This window comes from Erithacus rubecula, assembly GCF_903797595.1.
Source record: "Erithacus rubecula genome assembly, chromosome: 2".
NCBI lineage: Eukaryota > Metazoa > Chordata > Aves > Passeriformes > Muscicapidae > Erithacus > Erithacus rubecula.
In genome coordinates this window covers 39,620,559-39,644,553 of record NC_136685.1, presented here as the reverse complement: position 1 = coordinate 39,644,553, position 23,995 = coordinate 39,620,559, and the positions used below count along the sequence as shown (strand labels likewise).

General features: G+C 34.1%; 1 protein-coding gene across 2 annotated transcripts in view; it reads left to right on the top strand.

Moving 5' to 3' along the window:
• ASCC3 (activating signal cointegrator 1 complex subunit 3) overlaps nt 1–23,995 on the top strand; it is a 249,066-nt gene that overhangs the window by 132,621 nt on the left and 92,450 nt on the right. For both annotated transcript variants that reach the window (XM_079327712.1, XM_079327713.1), the window contains exons 15-16: nt 18,659–18,850; nt 19,177–19,401. In XM_079327712.1, the coding sequence (XP_079183838.1) occupies nt 18,659–18,850; nt 19,177–19,401 (417 nt within the window). The remainder of the gene's footprint in view (nt 1–18,658; nt 18,851–19,176; nt 19,402–23,995) is intronic.

Here is a 23,995-nt window from a genome sequence, read left to right as displayed (position 1 = left end):
GCATTGTATGCTGACAGTCAATGCTGCTTGCTGATCAGTTGTACTTTTTATTCCATGGTGATTATATTGTCCTCCAACAGGCTTGATGCTGTTCAGTGATTGATATTCTTTTAGAAAACATGTTTGATTTCTTCTACAGTAAATAAAGAAACTAAATTTTGCATGGTCCAGTGAATTGTATTTGATTTTTGATTTTAAGATTTTTTAGCATCACACTTGACTTATGAAGGTTCATCACAAAGTACTGTTCTTCAGGGTTGTAAATGAAGGATGCACTGTGTTGGTTTTTTTAAGTAGTTGGTGATTGCTTTAAAGATTCAGGCCATCAAAGAGCATCCTTTGTAGTTGTCTTTACTGAAAGAAAATTCAGAACAAAACCTGTAGTTCACAGTTATCCTGTAGCATAAATACATGTGCTTTTTTTTTAAGAGTTGCTTGATGTTTTTCCTTCAGAGTATCACTGTTAACTGTATCTCTTTTGTTCCCTGAGGTTTCATGTAAATATTTTCTTTTATATTCTAAAACAGTGAATGTATAGGGTATATTTGAACTGTGATTTTTAAAAAATTTAAGGGTCTGAACCATTATAATTGAAAAATTAATTTTCATAAACTCCTAAGTTGAAGAAAACATCACTTCAATATTGGAAACTATCTCACACTGTCTCTTTAAGAACATTATTATAATCAGTGCAAGTAAATAGATTCATCAATGTGCATTTAGATGCTTGATTCTGGTTTTCATTTGGAAAACATGATTTTATTAACAGACGGATAAGAATACTAAATTTCAGTTCATATTCTCGATTTCACTTATTTTCAAAATAATAAAGATTTTCAAATATTAGTTTCATTATGGTTTGATGGAATTATTTAGGTATGTATATTGACAAATTCAGTTATCATCTGTTTTCTACTGTTAACTCCTCCAAATACCATCATGTAGGCAAATTTCATTGGGCTTTTTAATTTTCCTTTAGATAATTTGCACAAGTTATAGAGCTGTTCAGAACTGGACAGAAGTGTTTTAGTATGAAGCTGGCAATAACATCTAATTAAGATGAACTGGGAAATAATGAGTAAAATGGGCACACACTTTTAAGACATTTAAATGAAAGAGGAATTAGAAGAAACTGTAAAGAGGGGGTGATTTCAATTGGATCCACATTCCAGTAATTCCACATACTGAGAGCCAGAGGTGCTTTGGGGAAAAAAAAAATAAGTTAAAAAGTAATAAGGCTTACTTCAGAAAGTTGTGGAGAATTATTTTTTGAGAACTGCCAAATATTTATTGCCATATATTTCTTTCTGTAGTCTATGTTTTATTACATTTATAGTCAGTCTGGTTTTTAGCATATCTTTTATATCTTTTATGGAAGCCTTGGTATCTGCAAGATTAGTTGTATCTTCTTTTATCTTGGTTGTTTTGAGTTAATCTTAAGATCCTTTGAACTGGAATTTCAAAAGTCAGACAAGAATCAGAAGAATCCCTGCTTGCTGGGAATCGTTGGCTTGGAGGAAAGCATTTTGTTGAATAAAGCCACAAACTGCTACTCTTCAGAATGTACAGATACCATTGTATGTCACCTTTATCAAAGTAAAGTTAGAATTTTGCCTGACTTTGCCAAATCCATTTTGGAAAACTCAATTATTTCAGAATTTTTTTTGTTATTGCATCAAAACCAACAGAAACTGATTATAGAGCATTTCAGAAACACATATAAATCTGAAAACCAGTATTTTGATGCCACAGCTGAGTTTTTTTTAATGAATATCATATAAATATGCATTTGGATATATCTTTCTATATGTACCATGTTGTAATTTGTCTTATTTGAGTAAAAAACTAGAACTAGAAATTTTGTACTATGCTAATGGGAACTAGACTAACAGCATCATATTTTTGACAAGTGTAGAGTGTACACAAGCTGGGCATGAACTATAACAAAAACTGGTAGTTGACAAAATTAAGCTTACTGTGTATTGTGAAATGAAAATAAAATTGCTAAAAATATGGAAGGCAGAGCTGAAAGTACATATTTTGTCAGAAGATGCTGGAAGAGTGCAGATAGGAAGATGGCAGTATTAGAAAACTTGTGATTTTCAGTGCTTAAATATTTAAAAAATTAATGTTCCCCCTTCCACCTATCAGACTTTCATTTCTAGAAAATACCAGTGCAAGTAGATAAAGGGTTAATTTTAGCCAACATAGCTAAAAAGTGAAAATTTCCAAAATTTCTGGAGTTTAAGAAGCATTAGAACGTTGAAAGATGTTCAAAGCATTACTGAAAATAGTTATTTGTATGTAAGTTTTGCTGTAATATTTGGCCACCTCTGGAAGAAAACTACAGAAGGGATTTCAAAGTTTTTTTTTTCACAACTCATCTGGTGAGTCTTTTCAATGACAGAAGGCAGAAATTGTGTAAATGTGAGTCGCTGAAATGGATGTCAACATAGGCCAGCCCGCAAATTCCTTGAATATAGGAAGATTTTGATGAAAGTTAGCAAAGGTTCTAAAAAAACAAAAATTTGTAAATTGTTTTTGTTTCCCAGTAGATACAATGGGGCTACAACCAAAATGAAGTTTTCATAGCTAAAATTAAGTTTAAAAAAAGAAAATATTTTAAAAAACAGCAACAAAGCTATGCTTCCTTAACAATCAAAAAAATGTCTTCCACAAGAAAAATAAATACTTGTTACTTGGGGAAAGATGTTATGTGTAGAGCTGCTGATTGCCTGAACTCAGCAAGACCTGAAATAATCACCCTGCACACCAGCAAAACACTTGTGACCAGAAGAGCTTGCAGCATCTTGGTTTTTAGAGGGGTGATGTTTGCTGGTTGCTGCTCAGTTTTCATTTATAGTGTTCTTTTTTCCAAATAAGGAAATGTAGGATCTTATCTGTTTGAATAAAGATCTTGACCAGCATTTTTAAAGAAGCTCTGTTGATTTCTGCTAACTACTCTGACAATCTGTCCTTTTCTGTTGGGGATGTTGTATGATTTATAAGTGCTAATACTACAAGATGAAACTTGAATTTGCTGTCATTATTGCTGTGTTTAAGGTTATGACCTCTAGTTAGTAATTCATGTACTAGGGATTCCTCTCTTTTTTTTCTTTTTCCAAAGACAAAAACTGTGACTTGCACATTTGAAAGCTCTAAAATATTGAGAACTGTTGACAAAATGCTAAAAAACTAGTATGGGAGGAAAAACCCTGAGGTTCTTGAATTTGGAGTATCCAAAGAATTGCAAAACCTTTTGAAAACTCTTTGTAATAATAATAATAATAATAATAATAATAATAGCTGGAGCATCAAAGGCCATTGAATCAAGGATGAAAAATGCTGCACATTTTCTTTCTGTGAGGGTACCTCTGGCTTTGGTAGGCATAAATTTTGTAATCAAATGTAGAATTCTAGGGCAAAGTCTTTTATTCTAGTGGTCACTTTTTCTAAGTGTTGTGCTATGTGTGTTTATTAAGGACAACAATCAGAAATCTGAAGTGTTTGAAACCATTAATATTGTATTTCTCTGCTTTCATTTAACAGTAGTATTGCTGAATTAGCTGGTTTACAGTTGAAGGATCTCATTGGAAAACATACTAAAATTATTGGAAAATAGACTGTTGGCTTTAGAGTAAGCCCTGAGGACACAACTTAATACAACACAAAATAGTGTTTCATAGAGAAAACACAGCACAGTGTTTAACTTTTTGCAGCTTCTTGAACAGAAAGCAATAAGAAAATGCAAATTTGTCCCAGTGATTCAGGGATTTAAAACACTTATATAGGTACACCAGTACTACTTATAATTTTTTTCATGATCCCTTACACTCAGAAATTGTTTTCTGGGCTTTTGTCTGTTTATTATAGCTTAGTTAAAAAGTGTTTGTACTGCCTTGTGACATTGAAAACGTAGCTAGTTTTTTTCCTTCGTTGGCTGTAGTTGCACATCAGCTGCAATAGCTATTTTCAGGTATTCCCTGGAATTTTGTTCCTCTGAGAGGGTATATTCCTTGAAGTAACCACCAAGATCTCTTGTCTTAGGAAAATATCCAACAAGATTGTCCTAAGAGACTGCTGCATTTTTCAGAATGCTATTCAAGTCCACAATTCTTTGGTTTGGCATCACATATTTACTGAATACTGTCAGTTTTACTGAGTTGGCACTCATAACCCTATTTATTGATTTTTCCTACCTGTTTCACTTTCTTTAAATCTCAGGTTTTTCCACTTATGAGGAAAACAGATACTGAATGAAAACATATATTTTCATGACATAAATAATTAAAGGATGAAAGTTTGCCAGAAAAACCCACAACTATTAATAAGCCTGTAAAAGGAATAATAAAGTGATAGTTAACAGCCTAAATAATATAGCTAGAGCATATCAGAAAAAAAACAAGCTCTGTAATATGCTGTCCATGTACAAATTCACGTTCTAGGTGGAAGCTTCATAGTTTTCATCACGAAATAGAGCTAGTATTGGTAAATAGTTGAGAACTAATTTAATCAAAACCCGTAAATAAGCTTATTGCAATTATGTATTTATGAATTCCAACTATCAAAAGTGCTTCAGTCTGGGGAGAAATAAGTGACTACAAGAAAATCATGTTGTTATAGATTGAGCCTAGAAGCCTCTTTGTTGGAATTCAAAATATTTTCAAAGTATTTTCCTAGTGGGGAAATAAGCGTGTCCTAGAATAAGGGAGGTGAAACATATTTTTTAAGAAAACGAAGATTTTTATTTCCTTTTTCGTTTTAGTTTTCAATTCTGGGTATTGAGAGCCACCTTGTGGCCGTGCCTTTTAATGCTCATAAATGGCACTGATTTTATAGTCGGTAGAGGCTCTTGATCCTCGTTTCACTTCTGAGCATTTTGATGGCTGAGAATTAAAATACATTCGGCTTCCAGGCATCTGCCTGAGGTGCAGCTCTCTTCTTGACCTGACAAATGGGTTCTTTACATTTTTATGATATTTCTAAGATAATTTTTTTCTTATTCCCTTCTTTAGTCTTTTCTTTTTCTCATCTTGCATCCATTAATAGATGATATTATAAAATGCAGGACAGATAAGATACTAGTGTAATAATTTTAATATATAATGTACTTGTATAGTACATATACATATTTATATATAGTAATATAATACAGATTGCATTCACTTTTTCTTAAAATATGTAAAAATTCTTGAACAATGCATATTTTAGGAAGCTTAATTTAGTTTTAAGCTTTTATTTCTCTGTGTCTATTAGTCATTCTTTGGGTTACCAGAATGGCATTTAATAGTAAATAGGAAAAATCTGTATCTTTCAAGTTTGTATTTACCCTCATGAAATATATGTATGAAATTAGCTTCAGGCTAATCAGAACAGGGATTAGTTGAAGAAAATGCATGAGGATTAATTTATTGCACTTGAACAGAGGTTTGCCAAATGGCTTTATGAGTTTCTGTATTTTTCTGAGGGAGCAATGTCATCTGTTTTTGTGACTGTAAAGGGGCTGATGTAAATATGTGAATTCATCAGTTAAATCTGTAATCTGGATTTCCTTGAGTTCAGTTTTCTGTTCTGGAATATAAAGTATGTACTGTGTTTAATCATGGAGGTTGAAAGAGGGCCAATATTGTAGAAAGAATTTTCTTTTGGGATTTTGAGAGGATAGGAGTGAAATTCCTTATAAAGTTTATATTTACTCCTAGTATTAATGGAAATCTCTTTCTCCTTATGACTGAATTTTTTACTTGTGAATCTCAGACAATTTTGGTATTTCACAGTCTTCTCATTTTATCAAATACAAAAAAAAAACCTCTTGAATTTTGCTCTCAAACAAAAAATTAAACCAATAACTGTGGAAAATTGCATAGATATGAAAAAAATCACTTAGCATCTCTTATCCTTTTTCTTCTCAGGGAAAAATTGAGATGAGCTAGGCGTTTAATGCCATTATTTGTCTGACCACAGTTTGGGAACATTTCAGTTGGAGTGTGTTCTTATCAGCTTTCTCACATGAAAAAAAACCTGGCTTTTGTCATACTTTCAAGTAGCACTATGACCTGTACTGAGTCTGGTGATGCCAGGCTGTGAATTCATGCATCTGTTTATCCATGGCAAAGGAAGGGTTGTAGGAGTATAATTTTGGGGGTGTATAATTGCATTTGGGGGTTCTAACATGTCTGAAGTGAGTTTGTGATAAATAAAGTCCCCTAATTAAGTTGCCATTGTCATCAATAGAAAGGATGTCAAGTCGCCATTCGTATTTTTGCTATGATGTTCCTTAGTTCTTTTATGTTCAGCATTTAAAAGGTAGGATGATCTGATTAATTTTAATGTATGAGTTTCAGAATAAGCAGAGATTAGTGTGAAGGCAGATAATTTAAGTTCCAATTTATTTGGAATATTGAGTGATAATTAAGAGCTATTAGTGATATGTGCCATCTGGGATTGTTGGGAAAATGCCACCTGAGTCAGTTACAATAAAAATGTGTTGCAATGGAAAGTTATTTGAGGGTCTAATTTGTCTTTTATTCTTTCCAGGATAATTCTTGTTCATTAGTCTAAATTTGAAACATGGAGTGCTTTTCTAGCTAAAATTATAGCACATGGATTTTAGGAGACTGCACATGGTAACTACAAATGTGTGATGTGTCTGAGCTGCTGTTGTAGTTGGTGAAATTCAGGCAATGGAGCCAGGAGGATGCCTGAGTTCATCCAGGAGCAGACATGAGAGAGAGCAGAAACACTGCACGGGCTCTGCTGCCAGATTCCCACTGGCTGTGCAGGGTGCTCAGACTCCTGCAGAACTCTGTGTAGGCATTTGCACAGTTTTAATCTCATACTGAACCCTGCCATATCAAGCTGAATTCAAGTGGCCTGTCTCAAATAGTCACACAGTTACTTAGCTTTTACTTGGAGATATTTCTCTGTACCAGATAGCACTAGCCAGGCCTCTTACCTTCCATACTAGCAGCCTGCAAATTAAACAAGTATGGTGGAACTAACTGCTTATCTTAAATGATGCCTTCTCAAAGAGGAAATAGAGTATGGAGTGTGTTCTAGGTTAATATAAAGAATGAAAAGGCTGTGCCAAGAATTATGGTATCAGTCCATTTCTATAAATATTATCAGAAAGACTGTCTGATAGAAAGCAGGCTCAATAGGTTTCCCTCTAGCAAGTGGTCACTGGGGTTAGCAGAGATACAATCAGTGTTACAGGAAAGCATAGTCCCTCTCCTTCCATTCTGTGTAAAATTTCTTTGACAGCAGAATTTGCAATTCCATATTTGGAACTCAAAAATCAGTTTTAAAAAATAGCTGATATATATATATAAACATTAAATTAACAGAAGGAGATACCTTTGTTGAATAACTTCCGACATTTAGACTGGAATTCGCAAAGTCAAATATTCTTAGATATGTAAATCAATTCCTAAAGTGATTATATGATTAATGATGTGATATATGGTATTAGATATGATATGATTATATGATATCCAGCTTTGCTTTACAGGATGAATATGAGCCTGCAGTGTGGCCAGGTGGCCAAGCAGGCATCCTGACCTGTCCCAGGAATGGTCTGGCCAGCAGGACCAGGGCAGTACCCCTGTACTTGGCACTGGTGAGGCCATGCCTCAGATCCTGTGTTCAGTTTTGGGCCCCTCTCTAAAGGAAGGCCATTGAGGCTCTGGAGCGAGTCCAGAGAAGGGCAACAGACTTGGTGAAGGGTCTGGAGCACAGATCCTATAAGGAGCAGCTGAGGGAGCTGGAGTTGTTCAGTCTGGAGAAGTGGAGGCTTGGGGGGCATTACTGTCCTCTCCAGCTTCCTAAAAGGAGGTTGTGGCTAGATGAAAGTCAGCCTCTTTTCCCAGGCATCCAGTGATAGGACAAGGGAAGATGGCCACAAGTTGCACCCTGGGAGGTTCAGGTTGGATATGCAGAAAAATTTCTTCACCAAAAAGGTTGTGAAGCATTGGAACAGGCTGCTCAGAGAAATGGTGGGCATGGTGATATTAGGTTAAAGGTTAGACAATGATCTTGGAGGTCTTCTTCGTCCTCTCTGACTATTTTATATTATCACTTATACATTATGTTGTTTACATTAATTTTATATACAATTTAGCATATTTTATGTGAGTTTTCAAAGTGTGAAATGAGAAAATCAAGTGCAAAACTTTAAAAGTTTTTAAACTATGTGTCACACTGATTCTAATTAAAAGTTTGTTCAAAGTGCAAGAGTCACGGATTCTTCACTCCTTTTATTCGGATTTTAATTCATAATTCAGTATTACCATCTTGAAACCACTGAAGACTGATATCCTGGTGATAACCCTGTAGTGTGTACGTGATACATAATGCTGCAAACATTATATTTGCCTTGGCACTGAACCATGGGTGTGTGGTTCAGTTCTGCACAGATCAAGTGGTTGTCTTTAGGAAAGCTACTGATATGTTTTACATGTGTTTGCAGTGATAGTTATAGAACTGTTTTATGTAGATAGTATTTTTTTTATGTGTTTTTACTTCAGCCTCAGTTATTTTTTCTTCTTCATAAAAAGATACTCTATTCTAAAATGTTATTATTTCAAGTGATAAATTATAATAAATTAAATACATACACAACACAGGTTTAAGGCAAAGGTTGGCATTGTTTACTATTTGCCTTATGGGGATTAGAGGTTTCACCACCACACATACAAAATCTCTCCTGCCCTTTGGTTGGAGAAGGGAGGATGCAAACCTGGCCTAAGCAAAGAACTCTGCCAGCTCCACAAATGGCCAGTTGCTTTGAATCACTAACTTTTAACATTTCAGTCTCACAAAGGCTGCTCTTAAAGAGGGTTGAGCTCTAAAGTGAAAAGCTCTTTTAAGGAGATTAAATGCATGAAGGATGTAATGATTTTAACAGATATGACTACTAATTGCACAGAAGAATGTTAATGTAATTAAAATATTAAAGAAAATGAAGCTCATAGTGTGTCATCTGACACTTTTGAACAGTCATTAGCAGTAATATATGCAAGATAAGTAAACAGAGTGTGAAAAATGAAAATTAATGAGGGTTGGAGAAGGACTGTACAAGCAATCAGCACAGCAGCTCTCCTCTCACCTGTTTTGTGCTGCTTTGTGTTAAGTGAGAAAGTAACAACCTCCTTACCTCTTCCCATACCAGGTAATTTGGTCTTCATGGTGTGGTTGATATGTGTGATATTTTCTTACATTTCCCCTGAGATTTACCTGCTATGTAGCACAATTAAAGTTAGCTTGATGAAGAAACTGTATATCCTGCTTTAAAATAACAATATATGAATTACAATAGCTTAACAATAGCAAGTTCCTCAGTTTTGCAGAGAGTTTCTAATCTTGTTTATAAACCCCAAGGCAGATGGATAAATTAACATCAGTGCAGTATTTTTTTCCCAAATCTCTGTAAATATGTTATAAAAACTACTTGAACAAGAAAATGAAGTATTCCTTTGCTTAAAATATCAGCCTTGGGTGGGAGGTATACGTGCTAGGTTATGTAAATGCTTTAAGAACTTTAGATGTAGAAAAAAGTCTTTCACAGCCATATTTAATTATACATAAATATGTTCATCTCTGTGAGTTCTAAAATTTACAAAGCAATTATCCTGCAGGCTTTGTGAAGTATCAAGCAAAATGTTAGTAAGCAACATAAAATATTGGTGCTACAAGGGCTGAATTTGAGGAGAGGAGAATTTTTAAGAGAGGAAAGTAAAAAACCCTGGTTTTTTTCAGCAGAGTTTGAAACTACAAGGAATCTTGTAATTTAGCAGAGGCCTGTGGGGAAATACCCTGCATTTGAACAGGATCTGGGGGTAAAATTAAGCTGTTTGGAGATGACTGCACAGTGCTTGTTTCTTGCATCTGCTGGTTTCCTCTGGCAGCAAGCCTAATAGCTGCCTCAGTTTAGCTGACAAACTGACTCCAAATTCCCAAATCTGCTGGCCATAAGAGCACAGTAATAGCAGCCTTGTTCTGTCACTTCTTAGGTATTCCTCTTGTGCCCTTTCAGGTGCTTAGAGACATGATGTTATCTTTGAAATTGATTTTGTATGATGGTCAATAGCCCACAGTGTTCACAGTTGTGCCCTGAATTTGCAGCATTTGACAGTAGTCTGCAAGTAATTTTGGAATTTTTTAGAAAAAAGTCAGCATTGTTGTCAAAGGTGTTATTACTAACTGGATGGCTGTGTTGAAAATCAGCATAAGCTTTACAGATGCCATTTTTAATATGTATTTTTTTGTCCTGAGGGTGCAGTGTAAAACTTTATGCAACAATACTGCAGTGAAATAACTCTGAGAGAGAGGAGGTTAGAGAAACCAGATGGAGCAAACACTTGAGTTGGGCCAGAGGAACAAGGAATATGCAAATCATAGGAAATCATATTTTACTGATCTCACCCCTTAAAGATCTATTAGTTTCTTAATAGATTTTTTGTTTGTTAGTTCTATATCAAATGAAGTAAGTAATTGCCACTTAATATAATTAATCAGATATTACTGTATAAATATGGCAATATGGGAATACATAAACATGTGCAATCCTTCTCATCCTTTAGAGAGCTCTGGAAACTACATGTCTTGTGAGATTTAATATTTGGCAAACCCCAGCTGCAAAGGTTACTAAGGAATCTCTGAAATTCTTCTGTAATAGCAAAGGCACAGAAGAGATAAAATCAGTTTAGTTCTGAGACTTGTTTAATATTAGCATACCAATTTAAAAAAACCAAAACCTTTAAGTCATCCTAGTTACATCATGAATTTTCTTATATGTCTTCATATTACTCTGGTATCAGTTAAAAAAGCTTGGGTTTACAGTGCTGCAGATGGCCTGATGTTTCAGTTTGTTTCTGTTTTTTTCTTGTTTGGTTTTTTTTTTTTTTTTTCTAATTAAAGGTCAAGTTACATAGTTCAAGTTGCTTAATGAGTGGCAAATATAACTGTGACATTTTTAAGTTTAGGAATTTCTGTCACATTTACTGACTGGGTGTTTTTATCATGTCTTCATAGTATTGTTGTGCTTATCTTCTATGCTTTGTAGTACAGAAGTTACGAAAGTGAAAAAACCAAGCCACAATACCTAATCAAAAGACATATTTATATTTTAATAATTTATAATATTTCATAATAATTAATATACTATAATGAATATAATAATTTAATAATTAATAGTGTTTATCTCTCTAAAAATTACTTTCCTGGTGTAAGATAAGATGCAGCTTTTCATGGTCATGTATAATGTTGCCAGTCTACAACTATTTGAATACCATGTAAACTATTAATTCATACTGCACATTTCCCATTACCTATAAGAATTGTGAGAAAAATTCCATTCTTCTGAAGAATCCTCAGTCTGTCACTTTGCATAGCTCTGAAGTTTAGTGCACATTTGTGGTTTAATTATGAAATGAGAAATACACTTAATGAAATATTTTTCTTCCATGTTTAATAATGTCTCAATCAGTATAGCCTTTGAGGAGGAGTTGCAGTAAAAATACTTATTAATAGTATTAAGTAAGGTACAGCAGTATGGGAAAGAACTTCAAAAGACCTTCTGCTTTCATTGTTGCTTGCTAAAAAGACAGTCTTGTCATAGCTCAGCAGAGTGGGAATTTTGAGTATTACAAAGCAAAAGATGTTTTTTCAAATATAAGAAATATTTTTATAGACACCATACAGTATCACTTTCCTGTTGAGGCAGAAATATTGTAATCTTTGCACAGTTAAGCACAGCAGCAGAAGGTTTAACTGGGTCTCCAGAGGTTGTCAGTATTCAAAATGAAACCAGTAAAAATTCATCCTTGCATGTCATCAAACTCTGTATCAATTTCTTTCTCTGCTGTGTATCTTCTCCACCAGCTAGTTTTATAACAGCATACTGAAAACTTCTACTGTCAGCAAAACAGGCCAAGATTGATGTTTTTTTATCTGTATACTCCAAGTAGTTAACAAATATGGCAACAGGACTTATTGTCTCAAAGTCTGGAGACAAATAGATACTTTGCTGTATTTTATATTTTTCATACATCTGTTCCTAGAATGAGAGTGGTTGAATTCTAAATTGATGAGAAAAAAATTATCTTGCATGCAATTTAAAATTGTTATGTTATACAATTAATTCCATCTTAATTGATGTGCATTTTCATGTTGTTGTTAAACTGTTTTGACACTTGTCTTATTAAGATTTGAGATTATTTAGTCAGAGGTTGGTGTCACAGATCTGGGGAAATCCAGATTTTCAGCATACTGAAGCATTACAAAAATTTCTCTATATAATTTCTATTTGACTTGCTATAAACAAGAGAAATATGCTTATCATTATACAATATATGAAAAATATTGTCATTTTCACTGAGAGGAGGTGCTTAAACTGGGTGACTATAATGAATATTTCCTTCTTGTCTAAACCTAGTGCTGGAATTATTTTTCAACTTAAGTTCTTAAACCCTTTTATGTGAGAATCAGTAATTTATTCATTTTTAAGACAGGCACTGCAGTCTGGCTTGAAGTAAAATGTTAGGTTACTTTGGTCCATGTTATAAAATTCTGGCTCACGTTGAGGTAATGTATTATCTATACAAATAGTTCCTTTTTTGCTTTATAGGGGTTTTTGCTAGGCAGTTAAGTGAGGTAATTGGAAGCTATACCTACATCCTCGGTGACTTGTTGCAAATCCATCATTTGTGAGAGGTCAGACTTGCATTCACTGTTTTTTCATTCTTGGCTTGTCTGGCTGGCTCAAAATGCAACATTTTAAACATTATCCTACATTTCCTTAGCTTCTCTGATCAGTGAGGTCTGTAAACACTTCTGTCTAATGCATTATAGATTATAGACCTGAGGAATCAAAGATTACATTAAATGCTCTTGCTCAGGTTTTTAAATCTGAAGGCTGTTCCTCATTTTCCCATAGAATAATCCATTCTCTATGTACCATGTAACTTTTCCAGTGGAAAACAAAAAAAGATGGGGCTGTTGTGATGTAGCAGTGTACTGTAAAAAGAACACACTGAAAAAAGCAAGGCATTCTGGACACCATACCAATCCCTTTCCTAAACTGGTAGTCATCATTCCCTAAGGTATCAACTGGATGAAACACAACCTTATGCAATAAATAAGTTAGGATCAGTGATAAGGCCAAGGCAATAGAAAAAATGTGGCAGAAATTCTGCCTTACACCTCACTCCTTTGTGAATCAAAAAGACAGTCAAAGTGTAATTTATAGGAATTCTTTTTAAACTGTCCCGATTGGAGCAGTCCTGCTTCTCTCTTTCTCCTTCAGAGTCGTTTTTAAAGCACTTTACAGAACTAACTGAGGTGATATCTGTAAATTGATCAGACAGTAACTCATAGGTTTAAAAAATTATAACTTTAATACAGTGAACTTAAATTATCAGAGGAAGACAATTAGAGATTATTGACTGTTCTAGGAGAAATTCAAACTGATTCACATTTTCTTGTTAGAATTACAATCTTCAAATAATGTCTTGCCAGGTACCAACTAATTATATCCCAGTGAAAGAGTAAGTATTAAAAAGAGGAACTTCAGGATAACTATACAAAGTGAATAGTTAAATACATGCAAAAAAATGAAGATGTAGAGAATGATCATGCATACTCATTAAGTAGAATAGCATATTGGGCAGCCTGCATCCCTCCAGAAATGATCTGCTAGGTCATGTGTGTCATCTTGGTGAGGAGAGCTCTCAGTAGTTTTGGGGTTTTTTACAGGACCCAGTTGCAGGGTGAGCAGTAATTGAAGATAATGCCTCTGTTCCCAGAAAGTGCAAGGAAAGTAATCTTACTGCTGCCCCATAAAATGCTGCTTCATCCTTGTCCTAAAAACAGCTGCTGATTGCTTAATTATTATGCAGACAATACAAGTGGAATAATATGAATAACTGTTCTAATTCATAAAAGGACAGTCCTCAAGTAAAACTGTACCTCAATTGTACCTCAAATGCATATCTTTTTTCTCCTTTTAGAATCAAATCTGTATTTCTCCATACAGTTGTTGTCATAAACTGTCAGATAATGTTGCTGTTTATCTGTCATGGGTTAGTATTTTCTCTTGGTTTCATGTACTTCTCTAACTGCATATTAAGGAGACTAGTGTTTGTTTTTTTTTTTCCCTGTAACAAAAAATTACTATATATTGCATTGATATTTAGAAAAAAAAAAAAAAAAGCTCTTAAGGTTTTATTTATACCATTCAAGTTTTGATCTCTCCCCTTTGAATCAGAAATGGAAAATTAAATAACTTTTACATATATAGGTAAATTAATATACAGAATGGATGTAGTAAATTCTGAAGAGCAAAAATGGTGAATGATCATTTCTTTCTGTTTCTCTCATATTTAGTTCTTTTATATTTTCAGGAACAGGAATAAACTCTTCAACTTCTCTTTTTTTCATTGTGCTTCTGTCAGCTGACCTTTATTTCTGGAGTATATATACTTTTTCCATCCTACCCTGATCTCATAAATTTTGAAAGACTGTCAGTATTCTTAAAATGAACCAGCAGAGCAGATTCAGCAGTTTTAGTAATATGAATGAGGCAGAGGAGGTTTTTGTCTTGTTAGGAGTTAAAACAATTTAGGTCAGCCTAGAAATTATATTTTCAGATGTCTTAAGCACAGTTACAAAATAGTTACTTGGATATACTTGGACTGTATTCATCACACAGTAGTAGTACTAATTGTAAATGCTGTTCATTGAAGGCTGCAGCAAAAAATTCCTTACTTTTTTTGGTGTAGGTGTCTGTGATGTCTGTGCTATCTGAGCTCCAACACCCATCAAGTGAGGCTAATGAGGCCTCAAAATTAAGAGCTGCTACTTTGCAGGGTGTCAGGACAGTGCAGAGAATGGAGGTTGGGAATAAATTGCTCAGAATTGCTGAAACCAGTGAACAAATATAGTGGTGCATTCTGAACAAACTGCAAGTGCTGCCCTATAGTGAACTCCACAGAAAGGAAATTACAATGATTGAGTCATATGGTCATGAGCATGAAGTTTGCTGTAGTAAGGAGATCGTGAAAAAAATGCTAGAATAGCCTATGCCTTTTTTTTTATTGAAAGAAAATATGTGAGTCAAAAGCTGCATTGTTAGTGGGAAAAAAAAATCCAAATTCTGAATTTCAAGGAATATCTTAAAATAAGCAAGCATGAAAGAAAAATTAGTAATCTATAGAAAGAAAAAAATTTATCATAGCAAGCAGTGATGGTCTACTTTGTTTGTCCTGGATGAGGGTAGCAATTGGAGATTTAAAAAAACATACAAAAAAACCCATAAATTCATGTTCCACTTATCCAGAAGCAATTTATTGGCAGCTGCTTCTCGTAATGAAGCTTTATTGCTCTTTTTTACCTTCTTTTTATATAAAATTGGGGAAAAAAGTATCTATAGGCCTGTTAAAAATTTCATTATTTGGTTCACTGTATGAGTATTTCAAAGAGTGTACACCTCATAGTTGGTATGAATCATACCTTTGTGATACCAGATGCATGAAAAGAGTAAGGAAGGGTGTTATCTTTCATAAGTCTTTGGCAGAAAAGCTGTTTGGTTTTTTTCCTGCTATGCATGCATCATTTCTCATTAAAATTAAGCAGAACATTTTTCTGTGTCCAGTCGTGACATTTTTAATGTGTCTTAATCTTAATAATTGCATGAAATTTAAGATATTTAAAAGAGAAATATAGGTGGCAGCATGCTAAACTGGAAATTTATTTAACACATGCTGTTTTAGATGCACACACACATGTAAACAAAGGTCATAGATCTACAGCCCTCTTGAGCAATAAAACAGGGGAAAGAAAATCAATTCTAATCAGGAGACCGGTGCTGTACCTCATAAAAACTAGTCCATACACTTGAGGCACTTAGCAACATTTTGTATAAATTTTAAGCAAAACCTCTTAGTTTTATTCTGTAATAGAACAAGATGGAAGTAAGATAACTTTTTATAGTTTCACTTCCTTTATTTAGTAGTTCTTGGTTTTGTTGTCTCTGTAATCATTAAAATCCAGATTAAATACAATAGCCATGCACTTCATTATCACAAGAGTTTAAAAGGTTTGTTCAAAAGCATGTATGCTGTCGTTAAGTGATACATTGTGTGAACAATCTTTCAAGGCATCACTGAGATGTAGGCATTGGTTTTTTATTTTATTTTCTCAAGTGAACTTTATAAAATTGGATTATATCATTGTTCTTGAACTAATTTGCCTTATAGCTTTGTAATCTTAGGTGAACACAAATTTATGGGAGGAAAATTAATTTGATTTCTGTGCAGTTAATTGAATCATCCAGAATAACTAGCAATTTTATTTCCTCAGCATTTGGTTTTTTCCTATGTCAAAAGTGAGCTGTGATTTTTTTCGCTTTAAAAAGTCCATCATCTTCTACCTTGGGGAAAAAAAAAAGTATTTAATGTATTTCTAACCTGTTAGCTGTGTTACCTGGAAATCTAGCACTTCACAGATTCAATAAATGAACCTGTACATATTAAATATTTCAAAGATGTTGTTTTAGACTGTGTAGTAGATTTTAGAATAGGTTTTTTTTCTTTCTAAATGCAACAAGATGGATACATGTAAATGTGCCTAGTATTTTTGAAGAGTTGATTAAGCATAAGCTTGTGAGTATTGAATTATAGTCAGACTAGCACTGCCATATCTTTGTTTTCTGTCACAAACCTTTCTCCTTCCTCTTTCTTTTTACTGTGTGCACTAGTTCCTTTATCCTAAATTGTACTTCCTAAAGACATAAACAGTTTTCTTTGATATGTAGTACACAATTCTACTATTCTTTGCTTTCCAAATCCTATATTGCCCTGTCTTTCAATACATTAAACAACATAAGCAATCAAGTTACAAAGGTATGCAATTTTTGAATTGTGAGGATTTGAGAGCAAGATTCTGCTTTTTTAGGTAGGATTATAATATTTAGAGTTTAATGGTTTTTATATTAAATAAATGTGGTTTTTGAAAAGTAGATAGTTTAATACATAAAAGATAGGCATGTGACACCAAATACAAAAAGTTCTACTAAAATCATGGAAATTTTGATGGCTATTTAATTACTTATTAAGAAAGAGCTATTTCATAGTTAAATGCTTATATCAAGTTCCAGATATAATCAAGATCAATCCAAATTTCTATGTCACAGCAGCTGAAGTGAATTTTTCACAACTTTGTGTGAATTTTGTTGTTGATAAATCAATAAATGCAAACCTTGGTGCGTCTGTGCTCTTTATGAAATATTTGTTTCCATTTGTTAGCTCATGAAGAATAAGCTTCATGAACTGCAGGGCCACTTTATCAATTTATTATTTGTTCATTTTTAAGGACTATAGCAGTTAATTAAATTTGCCAAAAAGTCATCTGGAGTTTAAAAGCTGAGTTTGATTTCCTTTAAACGAATAGTAAATAATTACTGCTAAAGCGGGGAAGATCAGATATTGAGAAGCTGGATAATTGAGAAACTGAGGAATGTGTTTTTCCTACAATATTTTTCTTTTCATGTCGTCCTTTTATAATTGCATTCCCATCTCCCTATTTATTTCTGTGTTTGCAGAGATTTATTGTTCATGTTTGGCAGTTTGCCAGTACTGTGAACCATGTTTTGCTTTGCTTTACCCATTCTGCATCCCATAAATCAACTTTTCAGTGGCTGTGTGTCAGGAAATGGTAAATGCGAAGATATAACAACATCAACAGCAACAACAACAATAATAATAATCTAATTTTATCTAGAATTAATTCACTATAACACACATGGCTGAAAATACAGTCAAATACTACTTAACCTTCATGTGGTTTATGGAAAAGTAGAATTTCTCTGTGGACAAAGATAAAGAAATCTGGTTTAGAGAAAAATTAGAATCATCATTGCCACAACCCTTTTGGTGTCATATTTAGCAGCAATTGATTTTGGAAGGCAGGTAGGAATGTGGAAGAGACAGGCAGAAAATCAGAAGTGCTTGTTGCAAATTAGGGAAGTATATTAGTTCTTCATAATTTGGAGTCAATGTTCAGTCTAGATGAAATATGATAAAGCCAGCACCCAGAAATAATGCTCATACTCTGCAGGAGGCTGGAGGTTTTGCTGGATGAGATCCCAGCCTCCTGCCTATGGGAAGGGAAAAATGAGGGGTAGATGAGCAGTTTGATTCTGTACAATGAATTTATTGATCCAGGCTGTGCTGCACCCATATAATGACTGGTGGTGGGGAAGGGTGTCACCTCCTTCATGGTAATACAGTGTGTGGCCTGATGCCTCAAGCCTGTTCAAGCTGCCTAGGCGGTCTGAGAGAGTTGCTTTTCAGGAAAAATGATAAGTGAGTTGTCAATTTTCATGTACTCACTGTTGGTTAACTTCAATCTCCATTTAAATGAAACTACTTCTGTACAAAGATTAAACTTCTCATAGTCTTTTATACATTTAGATATATTCTTTGGAAAACAAATATAGAAATATTAATTTATAGAAAGTCATCATAAACTGGCCAATCTTAATAAAAATAATTTTTCTTACAGCTCCTAATAAGATTCAAAAAAATTTCCTGTAATTTTTTAATGCAATACTTCTTGTGCTGTAATTAGAAGTGAATTTAATTGTTATTCTTGTCCATTCTAGGTACAGAGATCCAGAAATAAGCAGTTACGTGAGCTGTTTCCAGATGGATTTAGCATTCATCATGCGGGAATGCTGCGGCAGGACAGAAGTTTGGTTGAGAACTTGTTTTCTAACGGGCACATCAAAGTCCTGGTTTGTACAGCTACACTCGCTTGGGGTGTCAATCTACCTGCCCATGCTGTTGTTATTAAGGTAAGAGCTTCCCTACTCTGCAAGAGGTTATCTTGTCTTAAAAGAAACCTGTGAAGAAGTATAGATAGGCAGATCTCTTGTGAGTTTTGGGCCTGGAGGGGAAATATGTGATTGACTTGAAATGTTATTTATATCTCATTAAACTGATTCTCTCCAGTGGGAGTCTAGTTTGTATAGTAAAGATTTAAATATATCAAAGATTATGAAAGGATTAGTTAAAGTACACTTCTGAAATCATGCTATATTTGCCTAATTTCAGTATTCAGCTCATCAGGATTATATTCATGTGTATTTATGTTAATTTTTATTAACTTTTCCTCAACCAGGGAACACAAATATATGCTGCAAAAAGAGGCTCCTTTGTTGACCTTGGAATTTTAGATGTCATGCAGATATTTGGTCGAGCTGGACGGCCTCAGTTTGACAAATTCGGAGAAGGCATCATTATTACAACTCATGATAAACTCAGTCATTACCTGACTCTTCTTACACAGCAGAACCCAATTGAAAGCCAGTTTCTTGAAAGCCTTGCAGACAACTTAAACGCAGAGGTAACCTTTGATTTGTTTAGAGAAATTAGCAAACTTTAAGAGATTGACATTATTTGAAACAAAAATGCAGTGTTGTCACACTTAATAAAATTTTCATTGTACCTATTTTATTACTGTTAGTGTGTAGGTGTGTATGTTTAAGTGAACTGCTACATATGTGAAAATGGGGGGTCTTTTACAAAAGATAGTAGATATTCAAAGTAGGATAGAGGGTCAAAACACCATTAAGATAAAACTGTAGCAATGCAGCATTTACCTTTTAATCAGAAGGAGTTTTTTAGAATTTACTACATGTTCTGCATAACTAAAAAGTAAAATCCACAAAAAAAATTAAAGCCTATCCTTCTGTATGCAATCAAATTCAAGTATTTGACTGCAGTGTGGGAAGAATAATGGACTTGGCTTTAATGTTTTTTGTGAAGGCACTAGACATTTTTCCAGTTTAAGTCAATCAGTTTAGATAAACTGAAATGTCCAGTGTCATAAAACTCCTTATCATTTTGAAAGATGTGAGATTTGGTCAGTTAAGAATAGTCTTTTAAAGGTGCTTATCTACACAAGCACCTTACATATTTGTTTCTTACATATTTGTTTATTTTAGCTTTTCATCACTTTGCCAATTTAGCCATCTCTTTTTCTATCCCCCCAAAAAAGAGGAAAATAAATGGAAGGCATACTTGCAGTGGGCAAATACATTGCTCTCAACTGTTTCCCATTGACAATACTTAATGATCCTGGAGACAAACACCTCTGAATATTCTCTGAGTGGAACTGGATGGATATTTAGTTTATTTAATATTGCACAGTAGCAACTTAACACGTTAGCAAAAAATATTTACATTCTAAAATTTGTTGTGCAGGTCAGGATTATCTATGGTTGTTGTTGAGCACCCCAATAAGTCAAGTGATAATTATCTGGTCTTGGGATACTGTGTGCCTTTTTTCTGGGAAAAAATCCAGCCAGATTTCATAGAAGAGCTTTGGGGGGTTTTTTTTTATATACATGAAGTAGACAATGAAAAAAGGATTGAGTAGGCTTTCCTTCACAGGACAGGAGTTTGATACTTTTTTTCCAATATGAAAAAGTTCTCTTTTTTTTATTTATTTTGTGTAATGGTAGTAATCTGGAAAGAACAGTGTACTCATGGTCTTAAAATCACCCCTGGTTCCATAAAGAGGTAGTTACAGGAGCTGAAGATGCAGATAGAATTTTGTTAATCACTGTGAAAATAATTGTTAGTAGAAATAGCAATGGAGTACAATAGTACAGCAAGGGCATGAAAACAATATATGTGACATTACTTACCCTGTTGTCATAACATACAGGAAAAATTTGTACCTGCCAGACTTCAGGTATCCAATACTATGAGCACTGTCAAGGAGCTAAAAGTGGTTTTTGAAAAGTAACTTTTTAATTTCCTTATAATTGGAGTCAGTCTAAACTTCTGTGTATGCTGATTTGATTTACTACAGTGGAATTCTATAAGAAAGATACAGGTGATATAGAAAACGTTAAGTTTATCTGGAGATGACTATTCCAATAGGCTGTAAGATTCTGGGGGAAAAAAGTACATTTTAAAATATATGCCATCATATGAACTAGCATATAGCCTTAAAGGCACATTCAATTTTAGTCATCTTCTGCCCTTTGGTAAGAACAAAGCACTGTATGAATACAAAATATATTGGTTTTGACCGATTTGTTACAGAAATAAAAACAAGTATGTTGATGACCACTGTCATCTCCATAACAGAGCCTGCAGGAAATCTGCACTGATGAATGATAAAACAACATATTGTAGGAGCAGAATCTGCTTTTATTGCAAGTCATTTAGGAAATCCAAATGCTTATTCTCTAGTTGTAAAGAGAAACAAAATTAAGGCCAGAAGCACTGCTGAATTGTTTAAATTCTTAATTTGTTATGGACACACCAGTAGCTGAAAGAAGGACTGATAAAATGGAGGCAGCAGTTGGAAGCATGGGAAGATTTCATGTTTCCACAAGAATATGAAGTTGCTTTTATCTAGACCAGCTCTCTTGGAGAAATAGGTAGACTGTAAGAATGATTCAGATATTTGGGGTAATAGAGCATATATTCCTAGCCACACAATTGATAAGTGAAATTCAGGGCCTTCAATTTTTACCTAGACTTACATGGTGTAGGAGTGAAAATTTGAGCAATAGTGCAAAAAATTGCAGTATTTCTAATCTCCATATAAAAATTAATTTTCTGGAAGTGAAAAATTTTCCGGGAGGATGGTCAAAGGAATAAATGAGTTTCTGTGAAAGGAACCCACCAATTTTTCTGTATGCTTCAGGAGCGAATAAAGGCAAATCAAGATTATATGACAGATTGTTGTGAAGTAATAAATGAAGTAATATGGCAAAAGATTGCATCTCTTCCAGGATAAGAACCAGGATGTTTTGGCTGCAATGAGCTAGTGGCAGGTTTAGAAAACAAAATTATATCAACTGGGTGGTTAGACAGTAGAACTCTCTACAGGTAGATGTTTCTAAACAGAAAAGTACTTTAAAAACTGTCCAAAAATGGAATCAAAATCCGTTTAAGGATGCCAAGTGCAAAGCTAATACCTTTAACCAAAGACCTTGAGATGCTAGTTAAAAGAATTTGGAAGAAATTTATGATGCTTCTTCCTCATTGCCACATTTTGCCCTTCAGCACTTGGTATTAACTGACCTCAGAGACAGCTGTTCTTGGTGCTTCAGTGCTTTTGTTCTTAGGAGAACTACAGACTGGGAAAACCTGAAATATATCCAAATTAATTGAGTTGACACCATAATTAAGACTTAAAGTGTATATCAGCATGTCAGTCTGTGAATTCTCTCCTGCAGATCTGAGTTTTGATTTGGTTTTCTGGGGTTTTTTTCTCAAAAAATTTAGCAGAATAGTAAATGATAAGTGATGGTCAATGGAGGCATGGAGATGCTCTTCTTTTTTGCTGAAATTTTGCCAGTGGGCATAATAGAATGCAAAAAGGAATAAAACCAACAGCTGGTTAAGGTACTTAGTTGAGAGGAGCAAGTCCTGGGGCAGTTGACCAGCTGGCAAACAGAAAATACCTACGGCTGTCTTTTCTGGAAATACAGGAAGAAAGATAAGATGCAGGGGATATGGTTTAATTAGACCATAAACTTTAACTTATCTGGGAACTATCATCAATAGCTCATACAATGCAGGTCACCATTCCTTCCCTAATGGTTTCCACCTGATGGAGCCCTCCCTGACAACCACAGCTGGACTGCAGCTTGTTGCTGGGATGGCTCCTTTCCCTAGAGAGCTTAGGAAATGATTTGCAGTGCTGGACAGTGGGTATACCTTCCCCAGGGTCTGTGCCTTAGCTTGCATGTGCTTGCGATTTTCCTCTGAAGACAGGAATGTAGAGCATGGTGACTCTTTTAGTCTGGACAAACCTCTTAATCTTTTGCCTTGAAAGAAAGGGTTCTCAGAAGAGATGAAAAATTCTTTCAGAGTCCTTCCTAAAAAAAAAAATTCACTCAGGAGGTGGATAACTGAATGGCTAATCTAAGTGTGAGGCAAAGCACAGGAGATTCTCTCTGGCTTGGGACAATTCTAATAGCATTAATTATTTCAGAAGTTTCACAGGAAGACCATAGTCTTATGGTGCCGAAGTAGTAAGTTAAAATCCACTGGTTTCCAAAGGAAACAGAAAATTGCTTACTAGGTTGTGAGAAAGGTTCCTTGATCTCTTAGCTTAACAATAAATATTTGATTCATATATGGAGATTTTTCTTTGTGTAATCTGATTCCATGATACAACATATATAATAACAGGCATTATATTTTTGAAAAAGGCACATATATGTAAAAAAATAAAGTATATACTATAAAATAAGTTTAGTATGTATTATAGGTAACATTTTTATACCATTTTCTAATCGACAGAAATATGAGAGAAAAAAAATGTCATTTTGCAAAAACTGCTCCCCAAAAAGCCATGCTGCTTATATCCATTTACATTTTTTTGAAAATCAAAACCACCTCCTATGAAATATCATTCGACTTGATAAAATTTGTGGTATTGCATTTGTAAAAAAAAAAAAGGAGGGGGCAAAAAGAAAATAATTAACAACAAATGCTGCTAAGCACATCACACAATGATGGCAATGTCAGTCACTGCAAAATTAGTTAAAATTGTGTGATGCTGATTATTTCTGTAATTTAAAATTACACAGTGAGTTGAATAAATATAGTACTCAAAATTGCATTCTGTGAGTGATTAAACAGCATTGTTTACCTTTGAACTGTGAAAAATCAGAAGTGTTTTATGACAACTGGTGCAACTGGGCAATACAATGTCAAGATTGTAAATATTTCTACTCATCAGTTATTCCATCTGTAACTAAATGCCAAATACACTGTTGAGAAAATGCTGGAAACTTGGATCATTTATACCGTTTTAATGTAGGATGGATTTTCAGTCCATGATAACTTTACTTGAACACTAGATGGCAGCAAATATTTAGAAATTACTCTGGTTTTTATGACTGCATGATACTGAAGTAGGGGGAAGAAGGAAAGTGCAGTATTAGATTTCAGTACTGCATCTGAAG